General features: G+C 43.5%; 2 protein-coding genes across 2 annotated transcripts; one reads left to right on the top strand and one right to left on the bottom strand.

The window, feature by feature from the left end:
• Positions 1 to 705: 705 nt before the first annotated feature.
• LOC131283100 (vesicle-associated membrane protein 2) lies at positions 706 to 8868 on the bottom strand. Its single transcript, XM_058312670.1, has 5 exons — positions 8849 to 8868; positions 6698 to 6830; positions 6443 to 6601; positions 6255 to 6306; positions 706 to 890 (listed from the first exon to the last, which is right to left on the bottom strand). The coding sequence occupies exons 1-5, from the start codon at positions 8866 to 8868 to the stop codon at positions 706 to 708; spliced, it is 549 nt and encodes a 182-aa protein (XP_058168653.1).
• A 1469-nt stretch (positions 8869 to 10337) lies between these two features.
• On the top strand, positions 10338 to 11745 carry LOC131293500 (nuclear protein 1). The gene has a single exon (XM_058321580.1). The coding sequence runs from the start codon at positions 10596 to 10598 to the stop codon at positions 10782 to 10784; it is 189 nt and encodes a 62-aa protein (XP_058177563.1). The 5' UTR covers positions 10338 to 10595; the 3' UTR covers positions 10785 to 11745.
• Positions 11746 to 12807: the final 1062 nt, after the last annotated feature.

Below are 12807 nucleotides of genomic sequence, written 5' to 3'. Positions count from 1 at the left end.
ATAACATAAACAACAAACAACCTATCGTTTCTCATTTGTTTCTAGACCTTCTTCTCCATTCCCAACATCATAACGAAACTTCTAAATAAAATCGCTCAAGTTGTTCAACCAATCCTGGGTTCATTTACTTTACTTTGCCTACCTTAATATTGGAAAAGAGAAAACATATAGACTAACACTTCTACGCGCCGTTACTGTCCCTATCTGATCTGTCCTGTTAGCGTCTAGTTTGTCCGAACACGTCCCATCCCATACTGTCTCGCCCTTTTATTCTTTCCACCAGCGTGTCTTTTATTTCCTTGGTTTGTCTTGTTCTGCTATGTTCTTTTTTGCACTATTTCTGTTTTTGATGGATATTCTATTGAATTTTTCTGTTTGGAAGTGTGTTGCCTAAATTCAGCCTCGTTTGGATGTATTTTCCAGTTAGGAATTCACCCTGTTGCAGCTGCCCTTCTTTTACGCCTCGATGGAAAGGAATGGTGCTAAATGTATCCGATAGCCAGCAGCATCACCATCAGCAACAACAGCAGGTTCGTTAGTGTAGTATGTAATTTTGCTTTGCAGTTTAATTTCGTATGCTGCCTACCCCTTTCTCATTCACTGCATATTATCTCGCTCCCCAGCTCTTTCGACCCGTCTGCCCATGCAGCCGTTCTCGCAATCTTGGTTTACGTTTCCTTCGCTCCATTCCTCGCTTGGTTTCGTTTAATTTTTGATGTACTGCGATTCGCCGGTTAGCAGCGACGACACGTCCTGCACCAGGGCTGCTGGGGCTGCCGGTTGCGCTGGTGGAGCTGGCGGCGGCATCTGCTGCATCGGTATCTGCTGCATCGGCTGGCCACCCATCATCATCATATTCTGCTGCGGTTGGTCGGCTGGCATGAATTTCGCTACGCAAACCGAACGTGGGCAGAAAATGAAGAGAACGAAAAACATTCGGCATTAGTACTCATGGCTTAGTAGGCGGATTTTCCGAACACACACACACACACAAACATAATTGCGATGGTTATGTGTTGCTGGTCTGTATGGCTCCAAAGTGGAACAAACAGAAATATACTACACACACACCCACGCACACACTGCATACATTGGTAGTAGAGGAAGAGGATCTGGGAGAATGGCGATTTTCGGGGGTTTTACTACGTTCTTACATTGGTCACCAATGGCGACATGGCAAAGTCATGGGCTGTCAAACGAGTATGACGTCCAAGTGAAAAAATTGCTCATTGTGCAGCCATTGTGTTGAACATCCTATCTTTGGCGTGTTTAACTTATTTGAAAGTGATTCATGTTTCTTGATTCTATTAGCAATCAATTACATGCATAGTAAATTTAAAATCTTTCAGTATAGTTCAAATCTGCCGAAACTTATTTGAACCGAGAGTGGATGACATAATCGCCCACACCCAGGTGACCTGCCTAATCACACTACCAAAAGGCACTGTTACGTCAAACTGGGGGGCAACAAATATTAACATGCAACCAGATATTATCATATGCAACGAAATATTACAAGTCCAGTGACTTCGCCATGTCGCCATAACTGACCAAAGGGATAAGGCCATTGTAGAATCACCAATTGTGGTTTGAGGCACGCTTTGCCTAGGAAAATGGATTTTTGGAATCGGATTGGCTTTGTATACACACATTTACACTCACAGGCATACAGACGGGTGCGCACAATAAGACCATTATGTTAACTTTCCACTGAAGCATTTACAATGTGGTTAAACAATTCATAATTTACAAATTCGACTGAGCCGATTGATGCTGCGGTTACAATTTCCGGAGAAAAGAAGCACATTACGATGTTGAAAGAAGCATTTACATGGAATAACATTCACATTGATGTTACCCTTGAGTTCTCAGTTTGTACTAAATTGTACTAAAAATTTACATGACTACCAAGCGTAGTGTGCAAACGTTCCTTCGGTTGTTGTACCCGCCTAGCAACCATTCGGTTCGCTGCAAACCGCTCGGCATATAGTTACTGCTTACTTTGATCTAATATTTTACAACGATTCAACCCACGCCCAAGGCTAACACAATCCATACATCACAAAGGGTGCACCCGACATAAAACGAAAGATAAAAACCATAGAAACCCCTACACATTGGAACAGGACAACTCTAAGGTGAGGACAGGGCCCAGCCGGAATATGTTGATGGGTGCCCTAGTGGCTTAAATAGGTAGAGGAAGCCCACCGATAGACAGAAATACATAGTGCATTACACGGAGAGGTGTGACAAACGAAAGTTTGCGAAGAGCATCTGCAGTAGAAAGTGGCTTAGAAGACGATAGATTTCTAATCGAGGGAACACATGAGATTGCGGCCAGAACCAAGTGTTACCGAGGGACCAAAATAATACACCAAAAGTAGAGATGTGGTTACGCTGATGGGTGACGGATACTGAATATTGTGTCGTCTGATTTCTTTTTGTTCCTGTTTGCAATGTCAGTTTCTCTGTCGTGTCGATCGGCAAGATCTGTCGTTTGGCGTATGCCGTTTTTATTGTTATGTTGCCTGCTGCTGGTTTTGTAAAGTTCAAAATGCACTGCGTTGAGTATGTGTTGAAGAAACTGTGATTCTATCGTTTACTATTACTTAGAGAATGAAATCGTGTAAAAAATACATAAATGTCTTAAAAAGTTTTGAGAATATAATGTGACATTTTGAAAAAAAGCTGAATAAATGAGGAAGAGATAGACAAGGTAAAAGTGAAAGAAATAACATCGAAAAAGGTAAATGCCTCAATTTAGTGTACGTGTTTTGTTTGAGTTGGCTATTGTTGATTCTTGTAGTGTTATATCATCTAAATGTGAATTTTGGTATACAATTTTGGGCCGAATATTTCAAAGAAACAAATTTTAAATGAGCAAGAGACATCTCGTTAAAAAGAACAACTCGCACTTGTGCTACAATTTATGAGCCGGATTGATTTCCAATACAGCCAAAAAATTTTGATAATCTGTTTCTTGTAAAGCTATAGCAAACGTTGGCGGATTTAGCTATTTCCACGTGTTTTGTATAACTAAAATGCAATCCGGCGCATAAAGCATAATGCAAATGAATGTTCTTCTTTCCACAAATTGTTTAGAACCTAGCTTACAACAACCCTTTTCCTATGTGCTATTATCAGTAGAATATTAACGAAACTATGTTCATGCACATCGAGTTAGTACAGAGCTTCTGTTCTACAACGACAGCTACTTCAAAGCAGTTTGGGAATATCGTAAACGGTTCCTTTGTAACACAATCATGCTGGCTAAGGAGTTTCTACCTTAGCCCTACTCGGGGAATACTCTAGAAGGTAGGACTTTAATAAATTTGGAATTGTTTTGCATATACCAGTATTCGTTAATGTTTCTACTTTCATTTCATTCATTAAAAACTAAAATCTTTGAATTTGATTACTGAAAAATTTTCCAACAAGCATTTGTTACCGCAACAATTTTTTGAAATAATACAATTTAATTACTATAAATAAACGTTTAAACCGAAGAAAATTTAACATAAACCTAGGCCGGGAATATTTATGTATAATCTGATATGTCTTGAATGTATTACATCTAAACTTCCCCCAAGCTTGACTGGCTCTCGGGATAGTTGTGCACAACGTTTTCAAATCTAAAAGCATTACTAAGTGCGAGATACGTTGCATCGTGATTTACTACTGGTTGTGTTTTTGGAACACGTTTGTTGGAACGAATGGAACGAGCTAGAGCTAAAACTATCACACACTACAACGTAACACATGGTAGAACCACAGGGCTAGGCACAGTACGCAGCCACAGTGCGCGAGGGAAAGAGTAGCTTCGGACGCTAATACTGATCATTTAGGAAGGCAGGCTCTACATTAAGTCAAATTGTTCTCACCCGATGGCGGCTATCGATCGCGATCGTCCAATGTCGAATGTTTGAGGTTTGGGATTATGGTTCGGTAGTTTTTACTATTTTTAACATGGACATGCCAATATACTTCGATTCGACGGAGTTCGAAGGACAGGAAACGCTCAGAAGAGTCAAAGAGAGAGAGAGAGGGAGTGCGAGCAAGACAGATAGAAGGAGGACCGATCGAAGCAGTACGCGCACGTCGAAGCACCAGGAGAACGTTGTGATCGTTGACAATCGTGAACGTGATGAACTTTTCGTGCAACCGGCAAATCAATTTTGACACAATCTTTCAGCTCCAAAATGGTTTCCCGCTGGTCGTTGGCGGAAACTTTCCTCTCCACTGTCCCTCCAGGAAACTGTTCCTTCCTAATCAGGGGGGTTTTCATTCGGTTCGGACCATCAACTCACACAACGCACTTTAGTAATGGTGAGTAATATTGGAATATACGTTGGATATGGTTTAGTACACTGGTTCGCTTTGAGATTTCTCTCCGCCTATTCGTTCACCGACGATCACCGACGATCTTCGTCCAGTCGCCATTCGTTAGAGTCGTCGGTCGCTCGAGCCAAAAACAAATCGTCCACAATCTCCGAGTCCAGTGTTATATTAGTTAGATACTGTTTTCAACCTCTTCAATCCGCCGTCAAAGCATAGATGGGTTTGGTTTCGTTTTTCCTCATTTGTCGGTCGACGATGGATGGCGAGGAAAAACGTGGGGCGTGGGAATTTATACACCAGTCTAAGGGGTGGTGAAATCCAAACGAGGTAAAAGATGATGATGATGATCCTCACAACTCTAAGTCGACTAAGAGATGGACAACGGTCGCGCGGTTACAATTGTCGAACAACAATCTGCATCTGGGGACTTTTGGTGATGAACAGGATGAAGTCGAATAGGTTGAGGAATAATAACGGGGCTGGGGCTGGGTTGCCCAAAAATAATTTTGCCGTCGGATTTCGGTACACAAGGCTTTCGTGAAAGCCTCGTTCGATTTCGGTTCGAGTTAAGATTGGTTGGGTAAGCTTGCATTCCGCATTGGCCGTTCTTAATTTCTTGCTGTAAATGTGGCGTTAAAAGGGGAAAGTAGAATAAAGAAGAGAAAAAAAGAAAGAAAGAAAGCGATCAGCATCAGTTTATAGTTTCGAACAGTGGTAATTGTACACTACGGGGGCGTTTGGGTTCGTTATTCTGACCGGCAACGGAATACTTAGGTACGTCGCGGTACATTGCTTCAGTATTATTTGGCACTTGATACGAACATTTTACGAATACGAAGGGGGATGTTTGCAGTAGAATCGAAGAAGGTGAACTGAACCGCTTGGTCCTTCTTGAAGAGGTACAGAATAGAAGCTTAATATACAAGACGCAACATAGTACAGGCCAGGCTCTCCTAAAGCACACAGTCAGCACAGAGAAGGCATAGTATAACGTGCATGCGCTTCGTTCCAGCACGCATACGATCTTGGACACGGGAAGGCCGGTTGAGAATGCGCTTGGGTATAAAATTAACGGACGAAACCCAAGGGTACCGACATAGCTAGCAATCAATCAATAAAGCCACACTCCAAAGACGCTTCCAAATACCAACATTCATGAGAATAGTGTGTTACTTTTCGTACATCACCCAGATCGAGCAGGACGAGCTTGCTGGGACCATTTCTTCTTTGCAAATACACGTGATCAACTCCATTTTCAATTTTCTAAACAGGTCCGTTGGATGTTCTTTTGCTATTTTTTCTAGCTTTTTTTTCTTCGAGCTTAGAAGCAGATCGATCTCTTCACAGTAAAGCTAAAAAACGAGAGGTAACAATTTCAAACGAGTCTTGGGTATGGCGTGGCACGTGTCTTCTGCCAGGGGCACCGGAACATGTTGACATCATCAGCAATTCGCGGGGTTTTTATTTATTTTATTGTTTACAAATTTAAATTCCCTTTTTCCGTCATTCGTGTACGATCGTGTGTCGGTTGATATTTTGTGCGTATTTGATTTTTATCGATTCATTTATAGTAACACTATTCGCTGCCATGTTTCTTTTCGCCATTCCAGTTGTGCCCGCCATTTTGTCTACATGTAATTCGCTGAAGAACGGGATGAAGATGAGACGGAGACAGCTTTTTAGTACAAAATGGACACGTTTTTAGTACACGGCACGCTATGTTTCGAGATGCCTATGCGCAAGTGAAAAATTTGCAAAGTCTAAAGTAAGATTAAACCGAAAAAGAACGTGGGACTAAATTAATCTTAAATAAGAAAATAAAAAAAAAAAATCATTCTGCAAAATGTAACAATCGGAGGGACTTTTGTATCTGGGAATTATTTTGCACCGTTCACCGGTTACGTACGCTCACTTACCTACAATAATTGCGAGTATGACGAGACCAATCACGCCCATTATTATCATCATCTAAAACACACCAGAAAGGCCGTTAGTTTGGAGTTAAGTTAATGCAAGAAAATAATAAAACATGAAACTTACTGACAAGATGGTAAAACGTAAAGCAAAACTTCAAAATCATGACATATACGAGGAGAACACTCACTTTTAGATTCTGTAGCCAGAATTTCCTCTTCAACTTGCCGGCCTGCTGTTCAAACTGTGACGCACCCTGCTGCAGCGCGTCGGCTCGATCGTCCAGCTCCGAGAGCTTCTGATCTCTTTCCAGCACCTTCTCGACGTTCGTCTTCATGATGTCCACAACCTGCGGGTGTGTGTATTAGCGAAGTATATGAGAACCATTTTCCTTCTGAACTGTAGACAAGGAAGCTGTCTTTTTCCCTTCCCCCCTCTCTCGTACCTCATCGACCTGTGCCTGCGTCTGCTGCAGTCGCTTCTGTGCCGCGATCTGCTGGGGTGTCCTTGGTCCTCCGACGATTCCGTCCGCTCCCGGCTCGCCTGCCGCTCCCGGTGCGAGTCCATCTGGGCCCGACCTGGTTCGCACGTAGAAAACATCGAATAGGGGAAAGAAGAAGGAGAAGAAGGGAGAAGAAAAAAAAATCAATAACAGTCACTCCAGTATGTCGCTAAGCCAGTTTCTCCAACGGTTGCAGAGAAAGTTTAAAGGAAAAGAACGACAAAAACAACGGTTTGAAATTAATCCATACTTCCTACCGGAGTTCCCTCTGACGGTATCACTGTGCAGCTGCATCCAACGTGGAACAAAATGCAACGGCAAACCGAAAGGATTCGTGATGGAATTTTAATCGATTTTCGTATTGGATCCCTCCAGGCACCAACTTTCAAATTGTTGCACGTATTTAATTATTGGAACGTTGGTTGCCAGTTGTGTTTAGTAGTATGCCTATTTTGTGTTTTGTTATGTTATCGGTTGTGTTGGAAAAATAAACTACGCAACAAGAAACTAAATCGGCCGCTAAACGATATGTAAGTACATTACCTGTTGGTGCGCAGTAGGAATTCGGAATCCGCTTGTCGTGTATTGAGTTAAACAAGAGCTAATTAAATTAAGCTGTTTCTTTCCTAACACCGGTGGGTGCCGTGGCTGAGTAACTTTTCTTTAGCACAATTGTGGAGGCATGTTTATTGTAATTACAATGTAAAAAAAATGTTTCGAGCAAAGTATAACAGTACCTAGAGCATATGGTACCTTTGAGGAAATGGAAATATAAGGATGACTACAAAAAAAAACTTGATTGACCGCCAAGTATCAGGGAACATTTTAAGCCGGGCTAGTTGTGCCAATTGTTGTGGCGCTAATGACGAGTGTCAGTAATGCGGAAGGATGCTCCACTCATCGTTCGCGCAAGGTAGTAACTTCCGTTTACATTTCCTGCGGCATTTTGTATCTCCTTTGGTAGAGTTTCTTTTTTTTTTTTTTTTTGTTGTAAGTCCACTTGCCTCTTTCGAGAACCGATTTCCGCAGAATTTACTTTCCACACCTTGCATCCCTTCATAACCAGCACGGGCCGGGAACGGGCCATCACACAACAAGTGTGAAAAATGTGTTATAGGAGTGTGTTCGTGTTACGAATGTACCGGAATGGGAGATAATAGTGCAAAGAAATCAATAGAGTGCGGCGCAGGACGCATGCGCTGGCAGCAGTCCAGCACCGTCAGGCGTTCTGTGCCGACCCGAATAATTCGAAATCCTTACTTGGGGGGAGCCAAAGCAAAGTGAAAAGCATTTCCACCGCGCCGTGGAAAGTCGCAAAGCGGCCACGCGCTCGAGGCGGAAGCGGAAAGGTAATCCCGGCGTGCGGACCGAACCGAATACCGATGGCCTATTTCATTCCTGCCCACCCGGTGACCCACTGGCCGCACCGCAGCGTCCCCGGTGGTGGGGTACATTTGTGTAATGGGAAAATCGGTGGAAGGAAAGCCACGATGGGTGATAAAAATAAAATCTACCGTAAGACAGCGAGCGACTGTTTATTATCGCGACTCAAGGACTTCCGCAACACTCGTTGAATAAATCAATTTACCTTAATTAGTAACACGTTACCGGAGTGCCCAACGCAGTAATGTAGTCAATTAAAATTGTTTTGGACTTGCAGCTAGGATTTGTAGCGTTAATGGTGGGGCAGAAATGTCACAACAGCAATAAAAGGCAGCGAACCACAACTTTCAACTATTTTCTTGTTTTTCACAAAGCCGTAATAGTATATTATTTTATAAGATGTTTTATTTTACTATTCCTGTCTCAAATCGAATAAAAATTATTTAAAGAAGAATTAATTAAAATTACATGCAAATAGTAATTGTAAAACAAAACATAAATACTAGTAACTGTAACAAAATGGAAGCCATGATTTGCAGCAACCAGTAATGGCATTGGGTAACGGCAGAAGAGTGTGTACAATGTAATAAAATCTGCGTTTAAACTAAAAAAGCAGTGTAATAAAGTTGTTTATGCTGTTCATTAAATGCTGTGTTCATGCTAACTGTTTACTGTAGTTTGAACTGTACGATCCAGGTTTAGTAGACTTACTCTGTCTGTTCTCCACTCATCTGTGTGTGCAATGTGTTGTCGTGTCGGGCATCACATGGTTAATTATTTGTGAAATTTGTGTTGAAATTGGTTGTGTTTGTTTTTATTCAAACAGAAGAAAACGCAGTGTTAGTAAAGTTAAAATTATATGGCTTAACAAATGGAGTGACAGTTTGAGCATGATGAAAATTGAATAAAGGGGTTTTGCTATGGAAATCCTTTTATCCTTCTACTCGCCATGAAACACGCAAAACAGATCCTTTAAAAAACACCCCTTTCCACGGTGGGCTCATTACGACAGCTGGTCTCTATTTGCGACCGTGCCGCAAGGATATTTACTCTCCGGTCTGACTGTGGATGACATTGACTGTCCGGGTGACGCGCCTGCATGGCGACGCTTTCGTGTCGACTCGCATGCAAAACAATGCGCCACCCTGTCGATGCCGCGATGGGCTGTCGGATGACAGTGGCAACGAATGTGCCTGTTATGGAGGTTTTTTGTGGAGATAAAAAAAAGCTCCTCAATTTTCCCCCTCGTTTTAGGAATACCCGTTGTTTTTTTCATAAAGCATTACAGAAAGTAACCACCGTCACGAATAGACGCATACTGTGTCCAATGATTCGTTGCATGGCTCTGGGGGCCTATGGAAATGAAAAATCGATATTTACATTGCATCCATACCACGTTTGCTGGTCTACACCTGTTCGACTCTGGGGCCACAAGTCTCATGGATAATTCACTATAATTGGAGTATTTCGACTCCCCGGATATCGGGGAACTGAAATAAGTCTCATTAATCTTCCGGCTAATAATAGTATATTATGAAAAGCGAGATTTTAAACTTAAAAACTTTTTTTTTTATGTGGCACGACATCCCCTATTGGGACAAGGCCTCTCTCCGAAGAGAGTTTGTGTGACCGAAAGACGGTATATTATAGATTGGTGGTCAGCCGTTCGTAATACCGGAGGGTGCCAGACTCGAGATTCGATCCCACACCTGTGGTGTGGTGTTTCCTCGCGCTACCGCTGCGCCATGGGCACCCCCCCAAAACTTAAAAACTACCACAGTAAAAAAAAACTTTTTTCAACAAGAAGTTTGGGTGTTTAAATTAAAGAAAAACATCAGAGTATCAGAGACGCTTTGAATAAAAAGCAGCCATCGTTTGAATGAGCATAGGAAACATCCTAAGTCTCCAAAATACGGAAAACGATAAAAAACTACAAAGCAGATAATCAAATGTAAAACCCCAAATTGTCAAAGTTTACTGCTATTCGTCTTCCGAATAGTACAGGAAATCGACCTTCCCATAAAGCAACTCTGGTTGCTTGGGACATCACGGATCGCATAAAAATAAGAGAGAGGATTGGGTTCGCACCAACCCCAGCGAATCCATCGTGGCGAAGGTACCAACACAACCGAACAGCGGCCATCGAAATCATGCTAACCAATCGGAGTAGGAGGTACAAAAAAGTAGCGCTGCATCGCACAAAGCGCACCAGTCGTTGTTAGCCAACGGAACAGTGAAGACCTACGAGAAGTAGTGAGGGCGTCTCATCGGGTAACAAATAGTACCCCTAGCAAAACCTTGAAGTGTTGTACTGCGACACACAGTGGATTATATTCTTCTTCGCACAAGCCCTCTGACAGGCCTGCTTTGTTCGCGAGTATCAACCAAGCAGTTCGTGTACATTACACCGCAGTAGTAGAACTTATTCTAACAAGCACACCACACACGGTCGAACAAAATGTCGGACGATTACGATCAGTATGACATCGAGCTGGAGAAGCACATCCACTCGGGGCACAGTGGCAAGCAGCGAAGCAAGAAGGAAGCGAGCGACCACACCAACCATAACGATCCGAGCGGCCATTCGCGCAAGATTGTGACCAAGCTAAAAAATACGGAGCAAAACAAGAAAACGCCGTCGAAGTAGGGGAATAGATGGTCGTCGAGAAGAACGGGGCCGCCCCGCGACCTCTCCCAGCGCGTACAACATCGATCGCGTCCGTGCTGCCTACTTCCACACTATCCTTTCGATTTCGCCCCCCGCATCCACCCCGGATCACCTTCGTTTCTCGCTTCTCTTTCCTGTCTCCCGGTCACGCGTGCGCCACTGCCGTGGTCATCAGGTTCGGAATTCTGATGATGGTAGCGAGCAACAGACAAAAACAAAGAGGCAACGAGCGAGAGGGGCAGAAAAAACAACAACTGGTAGAGCGAACCGTGGGTGCTGCTACTGCTACTACTGCTGCTGCTGCTGCTACTGGCTAGAAAATTCAGGAAGGAATACGCAATATATCGACTGACCCTGCCGTGCCCTGGCGTTGTTGGCGTTGCTGTTTTGTGGCGCTTCGGTTGCAACACCGTTTAGTCTACGCATCGCAGAAACCAGTTGAGCATACACGCACCAACAACAACAACAACAACAACAGCGACGGGGCGGCCTAATTCTCGAGCAAATGGGAAAGGATACGACAAGCAGGCACACGGCAAAGCCGCCCATCAGCTGCGAGTCTCAGAGGAAGTTAGGCGGAAGGGCATAGCCATAGGGTAGAGGATCGCCCCGGTGAAAAGCGGTAGTCACAAGTTTTTTATCGCCGAGGTTTTTTTTTTTTTAATTGCGTAGCTATTAAGTTGTAACTTTGGTTGTGTTGAAGCACACTAGAGAAGAAAAAAAATGTCGAAGCAGGTTTAGCTGTTTGTGCGCGGCCATGTTGCGCTCGAACACACAAGGCCAAGGCTAGCTGTGTTTAATGAATAATAATTACTTTTCTCCCTTTGTGTGATTAAAAATTAGATATAAGATACTATTAAAATAAAGAGAGCCCTTATCAGGCACCTTGGGATGGAACGAATACTCCGTTGCATGCCGGGTGCGTGATACTGCAAAACCATATGTTGTTGTCTTTTCCTTCTTTCTTTTGTTATGCTTTAGCCTGGGGTATGCGGGAGTCATCTGATTGCCTTCTTCATTCTCCAACGAGTTACACTTCTTACCTTGCGGCTCTGAGCGTTACATTCAATGTTGTTTATCAATCTACTGCGCCTTAGGTTCAGGTTTATGGCCTTCTAAAGTCCTCTAAACTCCCGCGAGCATATGTTTCTAGCTGACGTGCTTGCACAACGATTTCGGTCGTTTTGTGTTCGTGTGTGTGTGTGTGGCGTGTGTGTAAATACCCCTCCACACACCGTGCGTGGTGCCGTCCGACGCGCGTCACCTTCCCTGCCACATTTTGTTTCGGCGCTCGGGGTTTTGAAACTGCGCGTCAAGTTTCTTGACCGGGTGTCTTCGGGAAGCCGGTCGGAAGAAAACAAGCAAACCAACAAAACCCCGGTAAAAACAAAACTTTATCGCCCCACGCGCGGAAGAAGGTGAGGTGAAAGTTATCAGGAGTGGCACCGCCAAAACACGGGTGGTATGACGGGAAGAAATAAGTTGTTTTTGGATTTGTTTTCCTCTTACTGTTAGCGCTTCCCATGCCTGCGCAGGGAACGGTTTTAATCGGTAGTTACAATATATTGGATTTATGTGCAAGAAAAAAAAGGAAACTTCCATAAGCCCTGCTCGAATTCGATGGTCGCCGGTGATAACCCTTATCGTGTTACGGGTGGAAGAATACACACAAAAAGGCACAACACGGGAAGATAACGCCAGTGTGGCCTATTTTTATGTGATGCCCTTCTCCCGCCGGATAAGCGTTTTGTGCAATCAGCATTTTTAATAACCGCTCCCGGCAAAGGAATAGCGCGATGTTCGGACAAAAATAGTCAGAAAAAAAACCGGACAACACACAAAGGGCTGAGCGAACGCGAATGCGATGGAATCTTCTTACATTGACAATCGCGGGATGCGAAAACTACCTAAAGGCGAAAGCTTCCGGGAGGAGCGAGCTTACCCAAGGTATGGGAATCGAAGGTGTAACTATTTTGAAATGCATCGGATCAAAGTGTGCGAA

The sequence above is a fragment of the Anopheles ziemanni genome, chromosome 2 (assembly GCF_943734765.1).
Source record: "Anopheles ziemanni chromosome 2, idAnoZiCoDA_A2_x.2, whole genome shotgun sequence".
NCBI classification, from domain to species: Eukaryota; Metazoa; Arthropoda; class Insecta; order Diptera; family Culicidae; genus Anopheles; species Anopheles ziemanni.
The sequence above is the reverse complement of the archived record's forward strand: the minus strand, read 5'-3'. Positions and strand labels throughout refer to the sequence as shown.

What these genes read in the sequence shown, in the direction of transcription:
- LOC131283100 (XM_058312670.1), bottom strand. Translation starts at nt 8,868, where the DNA reads ATGAGTGGAGAACAGACAGA. An exon ending in CGCAGGCACAGGTCGATGAG is followed by an intron (nt 6,602 to 6,697) that starts GTACGAGAGAGG and finishes ACACACCCGCAG; the next exon opens with GTTGTGGACATCATGAAGAC. An exon ending in TCTGGCTACAGAATCTAAAA is followed by an intron (nt 6,307 to 6,442) that starts GTGAGTGTTCTC and finishes GGTGTGTTTTAG; the next exon opens with ATGATGATAATAATGGGCGT.
- LOC131293500 (XM_058321580.1), top strand. Translation starts at nt 10,596, where the DNA reads ATGTCGGACGATTACGATCAGTATGACATCGAGCTGGAGAAGCACATC.